Raw genomic sequence first — 18,016 nt, 5'->3', positions numbered from 1 at the left:
TTGTTTGTCCCCACCACAAGCATCTGTGTGTTTTGATGTTTTTTGCCTGTTAGAGAAGTCACAAGGCTCCCTTCCAATAACGCGGCTGAGAGGGAGCCCAGTTCTGATCTTTCTAACTTACACCCCTCTAGGTTCAGAGGATCTTCTGGCTGAACAAATGCCAAGTGGTCTTTTCAGTGCCAGCTGGTACATGAAAAGGCTTCCAAAGGGAGCTGAAAGTGGACTGTGATGTTACATGTTGTAGTTGTTTAGCATTAGCATCTTGTTCTCAAAATACTAATTTTCATCTAATTTGCAACTGCCAAAAGCACAGCAATACCTTGCTTTGCATAATGGAAGTGTTTGTGAATTCAGTCTTGCTGTGAATGTATCAGCTGTGCTGTCTGAAATGTCACTGAGGCTTGAGGATGAGCATTACAGTCTTGCCTTCATCTGACTGACTTGTGTAGATCTAAGTACTTTCTGGAAATCAGCTTAATTTTTGAAGTAAAATCCCTGTGTGTATATAAAATAAATGAAAATATGTGATATATTTAGCATATGTGAAATACAACACTGAATTACTGAGTTTAGATATTAATTTAGCAATTTGGGACTGGTAATTGCATTTAAATTAAAAACAATATTAAGAATTATAACCATAGCTGAATCTTGCAGCATTAGGGCTTATGAGACAAAATTCCATATATGCTGTGCCACTGAGGCCTGATTTTCAAAATAACTGTTTAATGGCTGTACCTCCTATATTCAATACTGCCTCCCCACAACTTTGATTGTGCATGTTTTCTGTACCTCATGATGTCTCAGTCCTCCTCATCCATGCTTTCTTTCCAGCCCATTGAAATGGAAGCCTGAATATGTAATAGATGTAGTGACAGCTGGCAGTAGAGAGGCATATGGCAAACCATGAGAGCTGTGATGAAAAAAAGTGTATTTTATCTGAAAGAAATTATGCATGGGAGTTATTGTGCAGAAAAAAAATAATTGCATCTTGGCACCTACTTCCTTTTGCTTTGCTATTCCTGTTTATTTCTATCTGGCGTTGAACAGTAGCCTTGATTTTTGGAAGCTGTATTTGTGTATGTAAAAATCAGCAACAAAGTCCGTCTTTCTTTTATGATGTTTGAGAAAGCCATTTGAGTTTAGTGCAAATACTACTCATGCTGTAATAATCAGGAAAAAAGTATGATATGCACTTATTATCCATACTTCACTACTTTCACTAACTAATAATTGTCACTTCCTACTGCTTCATTCATTATGGCAGCAGTGCTTCCTGTAACAATTAAGTAGAAAGGCTGACAGTTATATAAAAACTGCTGCTAACAATTAGTGTTATTTCTAGCTACAAGTTAAATTGATTTTCACATGGATTCAAGGAAGGCAGGAGATTTCAAAACAGTATAAAACACTTATTACGCTTATTAGAAATAATTACTGAATAATCATGTTGGATTTGAGGAACTACTAGCCTGAAATAACAGTATAATATACAATTTTATTTGCAGAGCAAGGCAGCTGGAAAGAAGACAAAAGTTTACCACATTGCCAAGGAGATCATGAGCTCAGAGAAAGTGTAAGTGCCAATGCTAAGCTGAGCAGCTTCTCAGTTTATTTTAATTGGGCAGTTCAGATTTAACTGTCTGCTTTTTCTTGCCTTTCTGATAGGTTTGTGGACGTGCTAAAGCTCTTACATATTGTAAGTATAAAAAAAATTGTTCTGTTAAAGTTTAGTGTTTCGGTTTAATTGCAGTGAATGTGATTTTTTTTTTTCCTGCAGCATCTGCATAATTTAAAATTCTTTTTTTTTTAATAATGGATGAAAACGATTCATTCTGTGTCTCCTTTATTAACGTATGCAGTCTTCCTGCTGAGCTGGGGATACTGCTTGAATACTTAACATATATGGATATATCCATATTAAGTAGCACCATATTTATAAACCAATTTCTACCATAGCAAACTGAATAGAATCTTTGGTTAGAATGATTTTTAAAGTAAAGGGGAGAGGAAGAGACCAATTTGCCATTAGAAATAGTAAGTAAAAAGATGCATTATTTAGATAACCTAATTAGTTAGTTTTCTCTTGCATCCATCATATGGTGTATTTTTTTAGGCTGCAGCTCTTTGACAGGTGCTTGTTTTCTGATAGCAGCTGTGACTGCAGTATGCACAACATGATGTCCACAGCAAGGGTTAAGTATTTAATCCTCGTTTATGCAAACCAGTCATGTGTTAAATGTGCTCTGTAGAAGATGAAAAAAATAGTAAATTAATTAGCTTTAGCTTTCTCTAGCTTCATTTGATAAGATTTCTATCAACTTCTAAGTTAAATCTATTTGTACCATTTTGCCACTCTGCGAAGTACAAGCACAGTGATTTTTCCTGCCAGAAGTAGTTGCATTACAAACAGATGAGTTTGTCCATGTCTCTTGAGAAGCATGTTCTGTGGAACTGGGAACAAAGACTCTTATGTATGGTTGTATACAGTGCTATAATGTGGAGATCTTCAAGGAAACAAAAAAAATTCCCACAGCACTTGCTGATTCCTCTTCTGCCTTCCATTTTTGTAATTGATTAGTAATTGAGCCTGTTCAAGCTTGATTTTCAAATGCTAGCTCAGGCAGTTGTGCCCAATGTATTCTTTATTTTCAGCATTATTTGTAGTAGAAAACTTAAGTCTAAATGCTGATTAAAGGAAGAGAATTGTTGTAATGAGTATAGACAATTTTTAAGCTATTTGTTTTTAATTATCACATTTTTCCAGTATCAGTTTATGCTTTAAAGGTGTCTTCACTTTCCAGTGTGCCAGTTCTTGAAAATCCAGCTTCAGGTAACATGTATGGATTTTACTGGAGCAGGTTTTCCAGCAAAGCAGTTGATACCCCATGCCTGTATGTGTTAAAGAGACATCTGGGTTTTAAAGCCCTTGGAAACAAAGGCTGTCCGTGTAGAGGACACAGACAGAGGAAGAATGTGGGAAAAGGAAGATAGAAGGGAGTTAGGGAAGTTTCTGGTGTAAGCTTAAGGTTGTCCAAGCGTTGTAAACATGCAGTGTTCCGGGGAGTGTTTTGTGTTGTTTTACTGGATAGCTCACATGAAACCAGTATGCTAGTTTGTAACTGGCAAGTACCAACAGGTTAGAAATGTTTCTGTCGGCTAGAAGTAACAATCAGCATGTATTCAACATTGCCTAATGGAGGAGACTGAGAGACTTCTCAAATTGAAAACATTGGCTCTGCCCGTACTGGCTATTACTACTTTATGAATAGTGAGGAGTAGGTCTTTGCTGAGTTTGTCAGGTAAGTCCCCATTACACCTTCTGTACTCTGCCAGGGTTCAAGTAAATACCTGACATGTAGTGACTAATTCTGCTGATTCTGTTCAGTCTGTATTACCAAAGCCAGTTCTGCAGATAGTGGCTCTTATTACAGCCAGGGAACAGAACTGTTGATGCTTGAAGAATTTGAAGTAGAACCTAAAGCTGCTGAGATGGTGGGAATGTGATTGCAAACTGGTTACAAGCACCACTGATTTTTTTAGAGGGTTTTTTTTTTCTTTCTTTTATATTAATGCTGTCATGTTAGGTGGTGCAGCTCCTCTGGACTGTCAGGGTGCCTCTCTGGACACTGCTGTGCTTTGTGAGTATGCATGGCTTCTTCTGCTGAAGGCAGACTACAAAAGATCTCTACAAAATTATAAATGCTTGGAGACATTTCTATACCATGAAGTAAGCCAGTCACAGTAGAGATAATGTACTTTAACTGGCTTGGTACAATGGTGCTTTCTCAAATGGGTTTGCTTGAGGGAGGAATCAAACACGAGTTGTAATCTTGAATTCCTTGCACTTCTGTAATTATTGTAAATCTGTTTTAGTGGATGAGATTTGAGTAGAATGCTCAGAAACTCCAGAAAACAAAGGGACTTAAAACAACACACCTGTATGCATCTTTGTGAGTTGCGGCCCATGTGTAGTTTCTGGAGGGCTGAGAAGAGAGAAGTGTTACTTTTCCCCTAGGGGCACTCAGAGAAGAAGAAAGGAGCTGTGAGCTGGATGTGAGATGTGAGGGAATAGGGCACGATTCTGGGTGGGAGTAATGTAGGGCCAGTGCTCTTTGTGCCTCTTTGTCATGGGATTCTTTGGGAATGCTTTGCTTTGCACAAGTGAGAGAGCTCCTTAAGCCACCCCTGTAAAGATGCACTGCTTGGCCTAGGTACTGTCAGCTCTTTTATCCATTTTTTTCCTATATATGTATAAGAACAAATATATATGTGTGTGTGTCTGTATATATGTAAATACATGTTTGGTCTTTTTTCCCCCAAACCCACTGCTCTCTTTTTTCTCCTTTTCTTTTAGATTTTTCCCCTTCCTGCTGGGGAATGGGTAGTGAGGTTTCTGATCCAGCAAGTAAATGTGCTTTTTCGGATGGGTCCTTCTTATGCAAAGCTCAGTGTGCTCCTTTGTGCTATGTTAGAAAAGGAAAGCTTAGGCCTGCAAGCTTTTGCCTGAGCCTTTAAGTCAGCACTTCCAACTTACATCCCAGTTCTGTCCTTATTAGGACTCTGAGAGCCAGAAGGAGGTTGTCAGGAGGCACCTGCAACTTTTCTGCAGCCACAAGGTCACCCTCTTTTTGCAGCAGGCAGATCAGAGGTCAAACATCTTTCTATTTTCTGTTCTGTGTCCTTACAGAGGCACTTAGAAGAATGGGAAATTTTGGTTTGATATGTTTTCATTTTCAGAAAACATTTGCAAAATTAAATATTAAAAAAATACATGTCTCTCAACCTCTCAGTTTTTTTTTTTTTTTTTTTTTCCAACTTTGATATTTGACTGGTCTGAGGTGAAAACATGATAAATTTTTAGTCTTTGAAGTGGTTTAGAATTTCTCACTGAAGCATTTGACAATGAATTGCATCTGTCATTATCTTGTTGAAAAGGCTGATGAAATAGTTCTGATTTGGAAGGAAACGTTGGTCCATTTACTCACTCTTGCTTAGAATATGTCATAGTCAAATAATTGTTGTAAAAATAGGTACATTATGTTATTAAAAACTTGTACATGATTTTATGGAGAAAAGGTACGGAATTCCTTGTCAGTTTTCCAGAAGCAACCTCATGGATTTGTGAGATGTCATGATCCATGCTTATTCACGATCTTTGTTAATTATAAAGTTGTAGTTAAGATTGCCTAGTTATATTTTGCTTTAAATATGTTTTGAAATGCAAGAGTATTCCTGGCAGCCCTGTTACAGTTTGTCACAGTGCAGCAGACTGGCTGCTCCTTGGAATGCAAACAGGGTACTTTGCTCTTTTCCCCATAGGATGTGTGTGTGTGTTCCTTGAAAAGTGTCCAAGTGCAAAGATATTTTTCTCCTTAAATTAAACTGATATTTGAGCTATCTGCAGGTGTATTTAGCTGGAGTTATACTTCAGAAGAAGAGATTATGGCTTATTTTTGCTTTGCTGATGGTATGTTCTAGGAGAACAGATCCAAGATGAATATTGGTTGAAACCTTAGGAGTAAAATATGCGGCCAAATTTAGATGATGTTGTTCTTTCTCTTCCTGCTAAATGCATATGAAAGTTTAATTTCACCCATTTTGACTTGTCTTCCTTCAGATGTTAGATACCGGAAGGTGCAGTTAATCAGTCAGCAACTGGGTGGGAATTTAGTCCTGTTAGTACACAGCTAAACATCTACTTTTGCTCCTTCTTTGCTGAGATGGGCAGGATGCTTGGCATTGCACTGGGAATCCTCCAGTGGAAAGAGAGGAATTGTGACTCAGGGCCTTTGCAGAGGGGAAGTGCGTGGGCTGGGCATAGATGATTCATTATGGGGTCAGAATTATTTCAGATATCACTGCTGTTTGCTTATTTAAGGAAACTGCATTAAAGGAGGGGTTGAAGGAGAGAGGGTCAAGCAGAAACAGCAATGTTGGTATCCTTCTTCTGTTTAAAAAGTGGAACAGCTCTAGCAGGGGGGATATACTGATAGAATAAATAAAATTCTCTGAGGTTTTTGAATTGAGAATGTTTTACCAGGCATTAATTCAGCAAAAAGACATACTCTCAGAAGCCTGCTCTCAGAAAACTGCTTGAACTAGATTTTCATATGGAGAAGTACCTAGTGGGCTGCTGTCTTAGTCTAGAATGAATGAGATTATTTTCGGCGGTTTGGGAAGAACGTACTTTCCAGGGATGGTTATGGATGCCATCCTCTTCAAGTGTCTGGGTGAAGGCAACTGCCATTGCATAAATAGCATGGATTATTGGGAAGTGTCCTGGCCACTAAGAGGGGGGTTGGAGCTAGATGATCTTAAAGGTCCCTTCCAACCCAAACCATTCTATGATTCTGTGATTACCTTTGGACCAGAATATGATGTAGAAACTCAAACCCAGTAGTTCAAAAAGCAGTTTTCAGGAAGTGTACAACAGCCTCTCATCTTCTGAAAGGAAGTAGTAAGCTTGAAAGTGTATGAATCATCCCAGTTTCAGATTCATAATCTCTTGTTTTGTGTCATACAGCATATGAAATATTTGGTCCAGAGTTGCAGGTGGTGTTTTTTAGTGAAATAAGCACATTAATTCCAAAGTACTGCAAAGAATTTTATGAGTATTCAGAAGGCTCATTTTTAATTATAAAACCTTGCTTTAAAATTAACTGTGGTGAATTGCTGCATTGCTTCCAACACAGTAATTTCTAGGACAGCTCAGGTGGCCGTCTTTGAACAGACTGAAGAAAGCAGTGCTTGTCAGCAGCATTATGTTAGTACTACATGCTAAATATCTTTGTAACATGAGCCACTTTTTGTAGGTATTTATAGATACCAGAGCAATGCGTGTATTATTTGCAGCAGTGGTTCTGTTTTTATTCTGGTTTTATGAATCTGGTGCACAGATTTAGTTTTAGAAGGAATTAGGTGCTGGTGTGTTAAATTGGTATTCCTGTAATTTCTAATTTTGAAGCCACTTGTATGTAAGAAAGGAACTTTCCCATACGAAAAAAAAGAACTTGACTGAATAGCTTCTGCCATTTGGAGTAAAATTTCAGATTTTGCTATTTAAGTTAATATGTTTTATGTTTAGTAATTAAAACAGAGCCACTGTAGGTTCTGGTCCTTTTAGATGAGAAATTGCTTTCTGGGAAGGCAGTACTTGAATGGCAGCACTGCTAGCTGGAGACCTGCTCCATCTGTTTGGCTTTCCTACCCCCTCTCCTCAGGCATGTGCTCTCTGCATTCACCTCCCAGGTTTATCTCGAGATGAACTTGGCATGACAGTTACTTCACACCCACTGCCAGGTTATAAATAAATCTTAATATGATTACAGTGACAAATACATTGCGCCGCCTCTGAAGTGGAGACTTGATGATTCCAAAAAAGAAGGGGAAAAAAAGCTCTGAAGTTTATCGCCTTTGTTGTTCAGCAGTCTGGTTTGCATCATTTGAAAGCTTCACGTTATCTTTCTTCCCTCTGTTTCCTTTCTGCAGGGCTTCCTCCCTTTCCTCGCTTGTGGAGGGAGAAGCAGGGGTGAGAAAACAAAGTTTTGGTTGGCTGTGCTCATGGCCCAGTCTTTGACAGCATGATCCAAAGCCCAGAGAGGCTGATGGACTTTGGATCAAGCCAATAGAGAAACCCAAACCCCCTGCATTTGAAAAACATCCTGCAGGCTCTTTGAATGCTATATCTAGAAGTTAAATAAATGCTCTTAACTACAAGTGACATTCCTGTCTTATCTACTGGTGCTTAAACCTGGCTCCCTGCTCGCCGTTTATTGTGTGGCCAGGGAAAAGCTGGGCTTGTTGATTTCGTTACAGACAAAACCACTTTTCTTTTCATCATGCAAGTAGGCTTATAGCGCTCGGAGAAAATTCTTGTTCCACCCCATGGCAGAGCATATACAGTATATTGTGTGTGCATGGGATTTTTGAGGGGAATATTATCATAATATGATGGTGCATTTTGCATGGAGCTCTTCAGAAGGCCTCGTTTGAGCTTTTGCCATTGTAATTCCATGTATCATTTCAGTGTTAAGCAATGCCCTAGGGTCAGAAAAACCCATAAGATGCAGCTGGTAGTTAACCCATGTGTCACTAGTCTACACAGAGGATGTAAAACAGAGCATTTCCATATGAATAACGCCATCTGTTTTTTAACTCCCTTGCATTTAGTTCTCAGCCTTCCCCATCACAGCCATCGCCCTGTATCTCTTTTCAGTTTCTTGTCATAACTGTGCCCTGGCGCAGCCTTCCCGACCCAGGGTCACAGAGCAAGAAGCTGTCTGGAGCTTGCTGATGTAATGAGGAGAGGCCAGGAGAAAGCTGAGACTGGAGTCTGACAAACCCTAAATAGTGCCAGATGCTGGGCTGATGAGATAGCCAGTGAGACCTGGAGCAGTAGACTTGTGTGTGTGTGAGCCTCGTTCTTTTTTTTATCTTAACCGAAGAACCCTACAAAATTTCAAAGCCAGATGTGAACCCCATGTGTATTTAAAAATGTGCCTCATCACTGCACACAGGAACATGCCATATAGTCACCTTTTTCGGGTCACCTATAGATTTTGTGTGCATTATTAGGTTTCAGCAGATGCAAACTAAGAAGAGCTATTACAAACTGTTTTATGCTGATGCCCAACTTCAAGTGAGACATGATAAAATAGATATTTGGATTTTCTTTTTTCTCATTTTAAAGTTATGTTTTTGATTATTTTTTTTGAGTGAAATGCTGAATTGCTAAATCTTTTTTGGAAATTCTCTGTGATCAGGGAAAACACCTTGCCTAATGGATACCACATTTCGTTATGTGTACAATCCTAGCCATACTGACTTGACCAGGGCCAAGATTTTAATTCTGAGTAGTTTAATAAGGGCCAACAAACTTAGCTCTGCCCTGTTGAGAGCTGGTTGAAGCATAAAAATACTCCAGGAGCCTTCAGTGGTTAATGCAGTTTTGTTCCTTCCTGGGAATGTTTTGAAGGTAGCAGTGTTGTTTTGATAATGGACAACATTTGAAATCTCACAGTTTCAGTGCATTGTTAAAATAGCTCTTTGTTAATGTGTATTTTCCTGTGAGAGCTGCTACGTATAGAAAGTTCTTGTGACACAGCATTTTTAATCCAGGCAGCACATCTTCCTAGAATGCATTTGTAAATAACTGCCAAATAACAAAAAATATGGTTTTAGATTATGATTATTATGATTGCATTGACTGATGTAACATTTTTGCTTTTTGACCCAAATCTGAGCAAGAAGATGCTCAAGGCGACCAATACCTTTGCAGATAGAAGTGCTTTTTCACTCTAGTTTCCTCATGTGTAGTATCAGCTCATTTCTTAAGGGTGTGTTTAAAAAATAATGAACAACCTCCACAGAGTATGTCCAGGAGTGAGAGAGTCAAGCTCTGGCATCAAACTGAAGGGATTAAGGCTGACCCAAGGGAGTGAGTTGAAGCTGCAGGGAAACATAACCCAGATGGCACCCTCCTCTCTTTGGTAATAGGGAGCAGGGCCTGGAATGTCTGCAGAGAAAACACTGATGTCTGCACTGTGCTTTGAAGGCTGTTGGCTCATGGTGAGGGCTTCTCTTTGTGCTCCGGCAGGATTTCCGGGACGCGGTGGCACACGCCTCTAGGCAGCTCGGGAAGCCTGTGATTGAGGACAGAATCCTGAATCAGATCCTGTACTACCTACCTCAACTGTACGAGCTCAACCGGGACCTCCTGAGGGAGCTGGAGGAGCGATTGTCTCATTGGTGACTATCAGTGAAGGAGCACCGCTCCTTTGATGTTGTTAAGATTTGTCTGTGGGGTTTTAAAGACTCCACGTGACCACAGTCTGACTCTCGTTTGTTTTTCACATGCCTTCATAAATGACAGAATTGGCTTTGAAGGTACAGGGGTACCTTTCCGTTTTGCTGTTTGATTTGGCACTGAGGGGCATCCAGAAGGCATGTCAGCACATGCTTTAAGCAACCACACTTTTTTGTTTAAAACATAGGTTTCAGTTGAAAGTTCTTGTTTCTGCGTGTGCGTGGGCACGATAAATGGACTGCATGAGAGGAACAGGAGGCTTTTATGGAAATTGATTTGCCTTTCCAAGGTAGTTGAAGTTTACTAACCAGACAGTGCTGATGGGCAGTCCTGCTGAAGTCCATTCTCAGTTACACTGGCGGGTGGACCTAAGCCAGCCAAAGAAAGTGTACAGACAGAGGCACCGAAATGAGTAAAGACTGTAATCCTGAGCGAGACACCATCTTGAAGTTTGAAGATCCGTTTCCCTGGAAATCCAGCTTGTATTAATGTGTTCAAATGGTTCCAGATCATTTAGAGCAGACTGTGAATCAAGTGGTTGCGATCTAACTCCAAATTAGCATGCACAAGTGTGAAATCAACTGTCATATCTTACCATGAAGATGATCGATGTCTTGCTGCAAGGTTAGCATGTATACGTTTTTGTGACTAATTGCTCTGTTCTTGTTTCTAGGCTTGAACATCAAAGAATTGCTGACATATTTGTGAAGAAGGGCCCCTACTTAAAGATGTACTCAACTTACATCAAAGAATTTGATAAAAATATTGCGCTGTTAGATGAACAGTGTAAGAAGAACGCAGGTTTTGCCTCGGTAGTGAAAGACTTTGAGGTACTGTGTTCTTTTTTAACATATATCCTATTTTGTAACTTTTTAGCAGTTGTCATTTTTATGTAAGACTTTAGAGACCACTCTCTAATTTGATTTTTTTTTTTCTGCTGGGTCTTGGGTTGAGCCCTTATAGGGTGAAAGTGAAAAGACATTCATATTTTCCAAAGTAATTAGTGATGCTGGCTGCCAAAAGACTTTCGTTTTCAGAAAATTCAGTACTTGCTACAAGTTGTATCAAAGGCATACTAGCAAAATCACCAGTTGCTTTTTTGGGCTTGGTCTCTTGACCATAATGCAATGATTAGCTGTCTTATTTTAAGCAGGTTGATTTTTCCACCACAATACAGGGTAGTAGCTTACTCATGGGAATCATATTTCATTTCAGTTAGAAACATACAAAAGTGACTCTTAACAGTCTACATATTTGTAGAAGCTTTTAAATCCAGCCCATGCAACAATCAGTTGAAAGCTGATTCGTGTCACTAAAAGCAATGCCAGATTTTTACATAATCCTCTTAAATCAGAAAGGAGATCAGAACACGATCCACACAGTCTATGAATTTACCTCCTATGATGCAAGCTTCCCCTTGAGTAATCTCTTCTCTGCTAGTTTACAAATCCTTAAAAAGGCTATTTAGAGCAGGCAAAGGAAGAGCTTGAGGGAGAGTCCACAAGTGCAGTAAGAAGTCTTCAAGGACTCAGTGTTTCTGATACATGTTATTTTGAAGGCAAACTCAAGATAATCGCTTTTTTTTTTTTTTTTTTTTTTTTTTTTTTTTTTTTAAAAGCATGGATCTTTTAATTGTGTGTTGTCTATAGATGTTTGGATTAATTAAAACTCCTTGAGTGATTACTGCTCTCTTCTCTGCCTTTCCTCCTAATGGACATTTACAGTGATTACAAATTAGCATGTCTTTGCAACTGCCCTTTCCTTTATTTCTGGGAGGATCCACTTCTCTCCTTTATAAGCAAAATAACCTATTTTGAATTCACAGAGAGTATGGATGCTTACTGATGTCTTTTAACTCATGATTAATTTTACATACATCTTCCACACAGGGAAATACTTGCTTTGTGGTGCAATGTAATGCTACAGTAGTCACACCTTTAAGATCAGCTTATCTGATATTGTCGACAACTCTTTGTAGTTCAGTTTGCTTTTACTGGAGCTCTTGACTACCATAGAATTGTTGCTTATGTAGACTATTTCTTTCAGATGAGCCCCCGCTGTGCTAGTCTGGCCCTCAAGCACTATCTGCTCAAGCCAGTTCAGAGGATTCCCCAGTACAGACTCCTTTTGACAGGTACAGTCAAGCTTTTATACAGCTTTTTAAGAAACCAGTCTTCGTGTATTCCAGAAAACGTGTTTTTGGGCAGTTGTATCCATCTGCAAAGCATGTTTCTCTGACCTCAGTTATATAAAGCTTTTTTGAAAATGCAGCATGGGCTTGGAGGCTTTCTTTGGTAACACTGACTGCAACAAGATTCACAAGTGAAATGCTAATGTTCCCAGCGTTGTGGTGTGTTCCCCAGTGGTAAAATCAGTGGTACTTGGAAAACATGAAATTGTTGGTGTTTTTCACTTGTTTCTGTGGTAATTAAAGGCAGTAATTTTCTCACTGAGGGTTGGAAAGCTCCCCTTTTGAATATATATATATTTTTTTTAATGGAAAATAGTAGTATGGAAAACTAGAAACAAGGAGAAGGAATTGAAAGATTTGTCTGTACATCTGTAAGCTTTTCTTGCAAGTAGTTTCTCCATTTCTCTCCTGCCCATGTGTTTTGGCTTTGAAAACCTTTCTCCTTTAAAAGAAGGAAGTGTGGGTTTGGTAAATGTTAACTGTTAAGCACTCAAGACTTGTTGCAGGGGCATGAGCTGGTACAGGACTACAAAATCTGGGCTCTGTACTGGGCTTTGGCACTGGCATGTCTAGGTGACCTTGAGGAAGTTGTCTCCTTGATGCAGTACTTTCATTTTCTGTAAAAGGAGTGCAGTGGTATGGGCCTCTCCTTTGTGAAGTATTTTGAGATGTGTTTGTTGTAAGAGAGGGATGGCTCCTGTAAGGATTTGGAAATACTTAAGGCATTGTTTTTGGAAGTTGCTTCTTGATGACCTATTTAAAAATAGCCTCTGTTTATGCAGTAACTGCAAAATAAAATGCTGTATGACCCTTTGTTTGGCTCAGTAGCAGCTTGTTGGCATTTCCCCAGCAAGTACTTAGACTAGTGATGCTGTGGGAGATACAAACTTCAGCGCTGTGGAGAAGTTGCTAAGTTATTAACCTGAACTGTTTTCTTTTTAATTGTCTCATGGAAGTCACAGTTGGGAAAAAGGGCTTAAAAGCCTTTATCAAACAAACTACTTTGTGGGAGAAAATATTAGTGTCTTTTAATTGATAAAATTAAAACCACAAGAAGGCATTTGAGGAGTTGCTTTATTTTATAAGGACGCTGGCTCAAGGCATTGTGTAGGCTTGCTATATATTCCTCAATCAGTGGAGATGCCTTGGATAAGTTCAAAGGTTTCCAATAAAAAGGCGGAACAGGGGAGCAATTCCTTTGTCAATATACATTGCAAAGTGAGAGATGTCAGTGATGAATGGCACAGAAACACTACTACTATGAAGTAGAAGGAGACTTCTTTGTAACTGTTAATTGTCATTGTGGCAGGGAGCAGCTGTTTTAGACAAGACCTGAAAATCTCATCCTTTGTTGACTGGCTTATGTGGAGTTCTGGCTGGGGCCACCCAACTTTAATAAAATCTGTAAACACACATGCTATTTACATGAGTTGGATTGCAGTGCTGGTTACTGCTTTAGAAAAATAAATTTCTCATGTCCCATGAGAGGAATGAAAGAGATCAGAAATGAATTATGCTGTGGCAGGGGGCTTTTATTTTGGATCTCCTTCATTTTTGCTGTGTTCAATTATTCACGCCATTTCACACTGTCTTCTGAGATTTTCACTCTCCTATATCTCAGTGGATGACTTCTCCACATTGTTACCTTCTAGCAGCTCTGTGTAATACTGAGTTATCTCTGAACACAGCCTTTGGAGGATATACCGAGTATTCGGCTCTGCTGTTGGAGTGAGCAGAACAAAAGTGATGCTGCAGTGATGCAGCAGCAGCCCCAGGCAGAGACAATGGGCATCTGTGTGTGGCTGAGGAGGGGGCAGTGGCTTAGAGGAGAAAAAACAATCCAGGAAACGAAGCTGCAAGGCCAGAGTCAGCAGGGATTTCTTGCTATTTAGATGCTGTGTCGGTAGGACAGCTTTGTACTAGTAACCTGCTGCTACAAGATTGTTGCTGTGCTCTGAAGTATAGTTGTTTTTGTGCTAACAAAAGGAGCAGGGGGACTTACAAATCTGGCAAGGAGAGGCACAACTCAGCTGTATTTCTGTTTAATTATACAGCTTTTCCATCCCACCAAGGAAAATTCCACTTTCCCACATAACCCTGAGCTCTATACAGCAAATATTAACTGGGTTGCTGGGGAGGTTAATTAGAGACTTTGTATTTTTAACAGGAAGAAATGAAGGTGAGGTGAATGTCTCCTCCAGAAAATCTGGTTTGAGTAGAAGACTTGTACAATACAAGCAAGCACTTCCCTGTCATATGATAAGTTTCTATCCTCTTTTTCACAACACAAGGCTTGTAGAGAGAGAGATGGTGTCTCTTGTTATCCTCAGCTGAGTGATGGGAGGCTGAGGGTGATTGAAAAATCCACTTTTGAGCGCACACTGCTCTTTCACAGCTCAGAAATAGAATTGTCAGACTTGAGGCCAATTCCATTTTGAGAATGAATGCTTTGAGTTCAATGTAATTAAATTGGACAATTTGAGACAAGAAGTAGTTAATGAAGCAGAAGAGTAGAAGTGATAGCTACTGGCCTCTAGCATGAAGGAAAAGTGAATTACTGGCTTCTGTCAGGTGGATGGAATGCATAAGAACAATTTGTCGTAAACCAATGCTTGTGTGTTGATTTTTGTTGTGTTTTGGGGTATGTAGCAAAATTATGAATTTTAATTTTTAAGTCTACCTTTCTGAAGACATGTTTAAGGTCTGCCTTCAGAATATAAGTAGAGGAAGAAGTCAGACAAAAATTAGCGTGTTTTCTATTAAAAAGCCTTTCTCTGGTAGTGTGGTTCTTTTCACAGAATCACAGAATCACCAGGGTTGGAAAAGACCTTCAAAGATCACCCAGTCCAACCATCCACCCATCACCAATAGTTCTCACTAAACCATGTCTCTCATCACAAGGTCCAGACATTCCTTGAACACCTGCAGGGTCTGTGACTCCACCACCTCCCTGGGCAGCCCATTCCACTGCCTGACCACTCTTTCAGAGAAGTAGTATTTCCCAATGTAAATACTTGTATTCCTCTTGAAGTGGTTTGTGTAAATTAATGCATGCATCTTGTTTACATGAAGTCAGTTATTCTATGGCATGAAATGTAGTATTTGGGTGACCAGGGATTTTGGATGGGTTTTCTCTTCTCATGGAGATATGTTGATACGATTTGTTTTGCTAGGATGGCCTCTTTGCTGTGTTGTGATCAATGGGAGGCTTGCATTGTCATGCAGCTGGGAGGTTGCTATCAGTTGTGAAACAGAGATTGCGACTTGCTTGGGTGTTAGTCAGACCTCTGTGCCATTTACAATGCTACAGTTCTCTTTCAGCGCTCTGTAATTTAAAAATAATCTTTCCACCTAATTTCCTGCATAGTCTCAACTTCTGTTTTATTGTTACATCACTTGTACTGTTCTCTATTACATTAAAGCAGGTCCGTGCTTACTGTCAGATTTGTCCTAGGATGATCAGTATGATCATCTCCTTTCTGTTCAAACCAACAGAAGGAAACCCCGGTGCTGAGGGTCTGACGCTGTTGATAGTTTTAATATTATTAATATGATTTATATTTTATTCTGCAGTTGTGGAAAGCGGTCTGTAATGTATATGTGTTTCATGTTTTCACCCAGAAACCAGTGTCTCGTGTAGAACAACTCTGAGTAAAATGTCTGAATAACTGAAGTACAATTCAAAGGGGAAAAAATTTGGCGAAGAACACAGATACCATTCCACCTTAGTATTTAACTTCTGTATTTATTTTATCTAGGAATGTTTTTGCTAAATCTGTTCATGTCTGTGAAATAGTCTGTTTGCAGAGTTTAAGGCAGTACCTCCAGACAGTTGTTGCAAGCACAGAATTTCCAGTGTGTATGCGCAGAAGAAACTAAAACAGTCTATTACATTGCTTCTCTGAAGCTGAGTTTTAGCTGTTTACTTGCCAGATACACATAAAGAGATCAAAATTATATATTTACCAGTTCCAGGATTTTACAGCAGGAAGTTTTTTTGTCTGTTTCCGTCTTGCAGTACAAGAGCTGCCTTCCTTTTTAAATACAGAATTTTAAATGGTTGCAGTTATCATAGAATCATAGAAATGTTTGGGTTGGAAGGGACCCTTAAGATCACCCAGTTCCAACTCCCCTGCTATAGGCAGGGATACCTCCCTCTAGATCAGGTTGCTATGTTAAAATCTCTCTTTAATTTTCCCTCTGTTATCTGTGGTTATGATTTAAAGTGCTAATATGTACAGTTGAAAACAAAACCCCACAAATGGTATGAGGTGAAGTATTGTTCTTTGGGGGAATGTGTCATAAGGCATGAATGTGCCAAGAAGCAATTAGCTCCCGTGTTGGGTCTCTGGTTTTAAGTTTTCAGTGCAGTTACTTTGAATATTAAATTGGATGTTTCCATGTACTAGAAAGTGCCAGTGGAGCATTTGCAGATTAGTGAATTACATCCACCTGACCTCTTGTTCCCAGTCCTCAAAGAAGTGACTCTGTGGCTGGCAGTTTTAAGAAGCTGTAGTTTCTGTGTAAGCTGTAGGGACTCACGCTTTTATGCTGGGAGGTGTCTCCTGGAGCCCTTTGTTCTGGCTCTGGTGGAGGCTGAGTTGCAATATAACTTCAGTCTGTTTTCTTTATGAAAGGTGCCCATGATGCTCACTCAGCCTGGGCGGTAACGTGCAGCTCCTACTTAATGACACTGAGGCAGGGGAGAGCAGCTGCTGTGTGTGTGTGAAGTGGGTTCCTGCAGGAACCAAGCTAAAAACCATGCGGACACCTCTCAGTTCCTTGTAAAATACCTCCTGTTGATTTTAGTCTTATGCCAGTTTCTTACAAACACAACCCAAGCTGAGACAAGGTGAACTCGTTTTTTAGCGGAACATGTGTGCACCTAAGTGCTGCACTTGAAGGTCTGGTAGATACTACAGCAAAAGATGTGGAGACACGTGAAGGATGCAGTTTTATGGAGCTGGAAAAGTTTGTGCCATGTCAGGCTCATGTTAAAATCAGGCGTTGGCCGTTCCCTGATAAGGATCAGCCAGAACCTGCAGTGGAGCAGCAGGCTGTGGGTGTTCCCAGGCCCAGCCAGACCTCCCAGCGCTCCCACCCTCCTGCTCACCCACAGCTGCCCCCAGCAAGGCCCTGCTCCTTCATCCCAACCTGCTCTTCATGCTTCTCTTGGATCCTCCCTTAGGTCTTTGCCAAAACATAAAGCCTCAGTGCCAAATATTATTCTTCCCGTAGTTTTGTTTGTCTCAAAGCTTTCATGAACTGACAAGATTTCTCACTCTTTGTGGTGTTTCGACTGCAGAAACGCATTTCATAATTCCCTTATTTTGCATAAGGAAACCATTACAGTATTCTGAGTGCTCTCTGAGGGGCATGCATGAAGCAAGACGTCCTATGAAGGCAGGAACAATTGGCTCTCGATCCTTCTTGAGTGAAAGGATGAATCTGGGTAGGGCAAACATCTGGCAGCTGAATTCTTTCACTCCTACATGAGACGTGTGCAACTGCTAAGCTGAAATTGAACATTTCCTAGATCATATACAATCCATTTTCTCTAAATAAGCCAGAATGTGAGTACCTCATTTAAAAGACAATTACAAATTAGTATTTGTTGATAATATCAACCTGAAACCTGTATTCCCTTGGAAGTGCCTTAGAAAGTTGTGTTTCTTTCGAATTTAAGCAGTTCAGAGCTGTACTGAGGCCGTATGTTTGCTTTTGACAGGATAGCATACTTTTTGGTGAACTGGACACAAGACCAGGGAATGGAATCTCAGGAGGGATGTTTTCTCATATTGTCAGACATTTGGAGTTAATTTTATCTGAGTAAAATAGATGAAAAAACTACTAAGTCTTGAATGTACTGAGAGTGCCACCTCGTGGTTGAAGAACTAAATTTGCAATTGAAAACCAACAGTTCCTGTGAGAACATCTAAACTGGCTTATAATTTATGAGAATAATTTATAAACTTATAATTTTTTAACTGAAAAATATTGATCATAATCAGATTTGC

General features: G+C 39.7%; 1 protein-coding gene across 1 annotated transcript in view; it reads left to right on the top strand.

The window, feature by feature from the left end:
- Positions 1 to 18,016, top strand: part of FGD6 (FYVE, RhoGEF and PH domain containing 6) — a 67,475-nt gene that overhangs the window by 27,014 nt on the left and 22,445 nt on the right. The window contains exons 4-8 of the mRNA XM_042815703.1: positions 1,509 to 1,576; positions 1,669 to 1,699; positions 9,599 to 9,750; positions 10,482 to 10,638; positions 11,855 to 11,942. Of these exons, the coding sequence (XP_042671637.1) occupies positions 1,509 to 1,576; positions 1,669 to 1,699; positions 9,599 to 9,750; positions 10,482 to 10,638; positions 11,855 to 11,942 (496 nt within the window). The remainder of the gene's footprint in view (positions 1 to 1,508; positions 1,577 to 1,668; positions 1,700 to 9,598; positions 9,751 to 10,481; positions 10,639 to 11,854; positions 11,943 to 18,016) is intronic.

This window comes from Centrocercus urophasianus, unplaced genomic scaffold (assembly GCF_019232065.1).
Source record: "Centrocercus urophasianus isolate 14NV4802_14NV808 unplaced genomic scaffold, USGS_Curo_1.0 seq_15, whole genome shotgun sequence".
Classification (NCBI taxonomy): Eukaryota; Metazoa; Chordata; class Aves; order Galliformes; family Phasianidae; genus Centrocercus; species Centrocercus urophasianus.
This window is presented reverse-complemented; position numbering and strand designations above follow the sequence as displayed.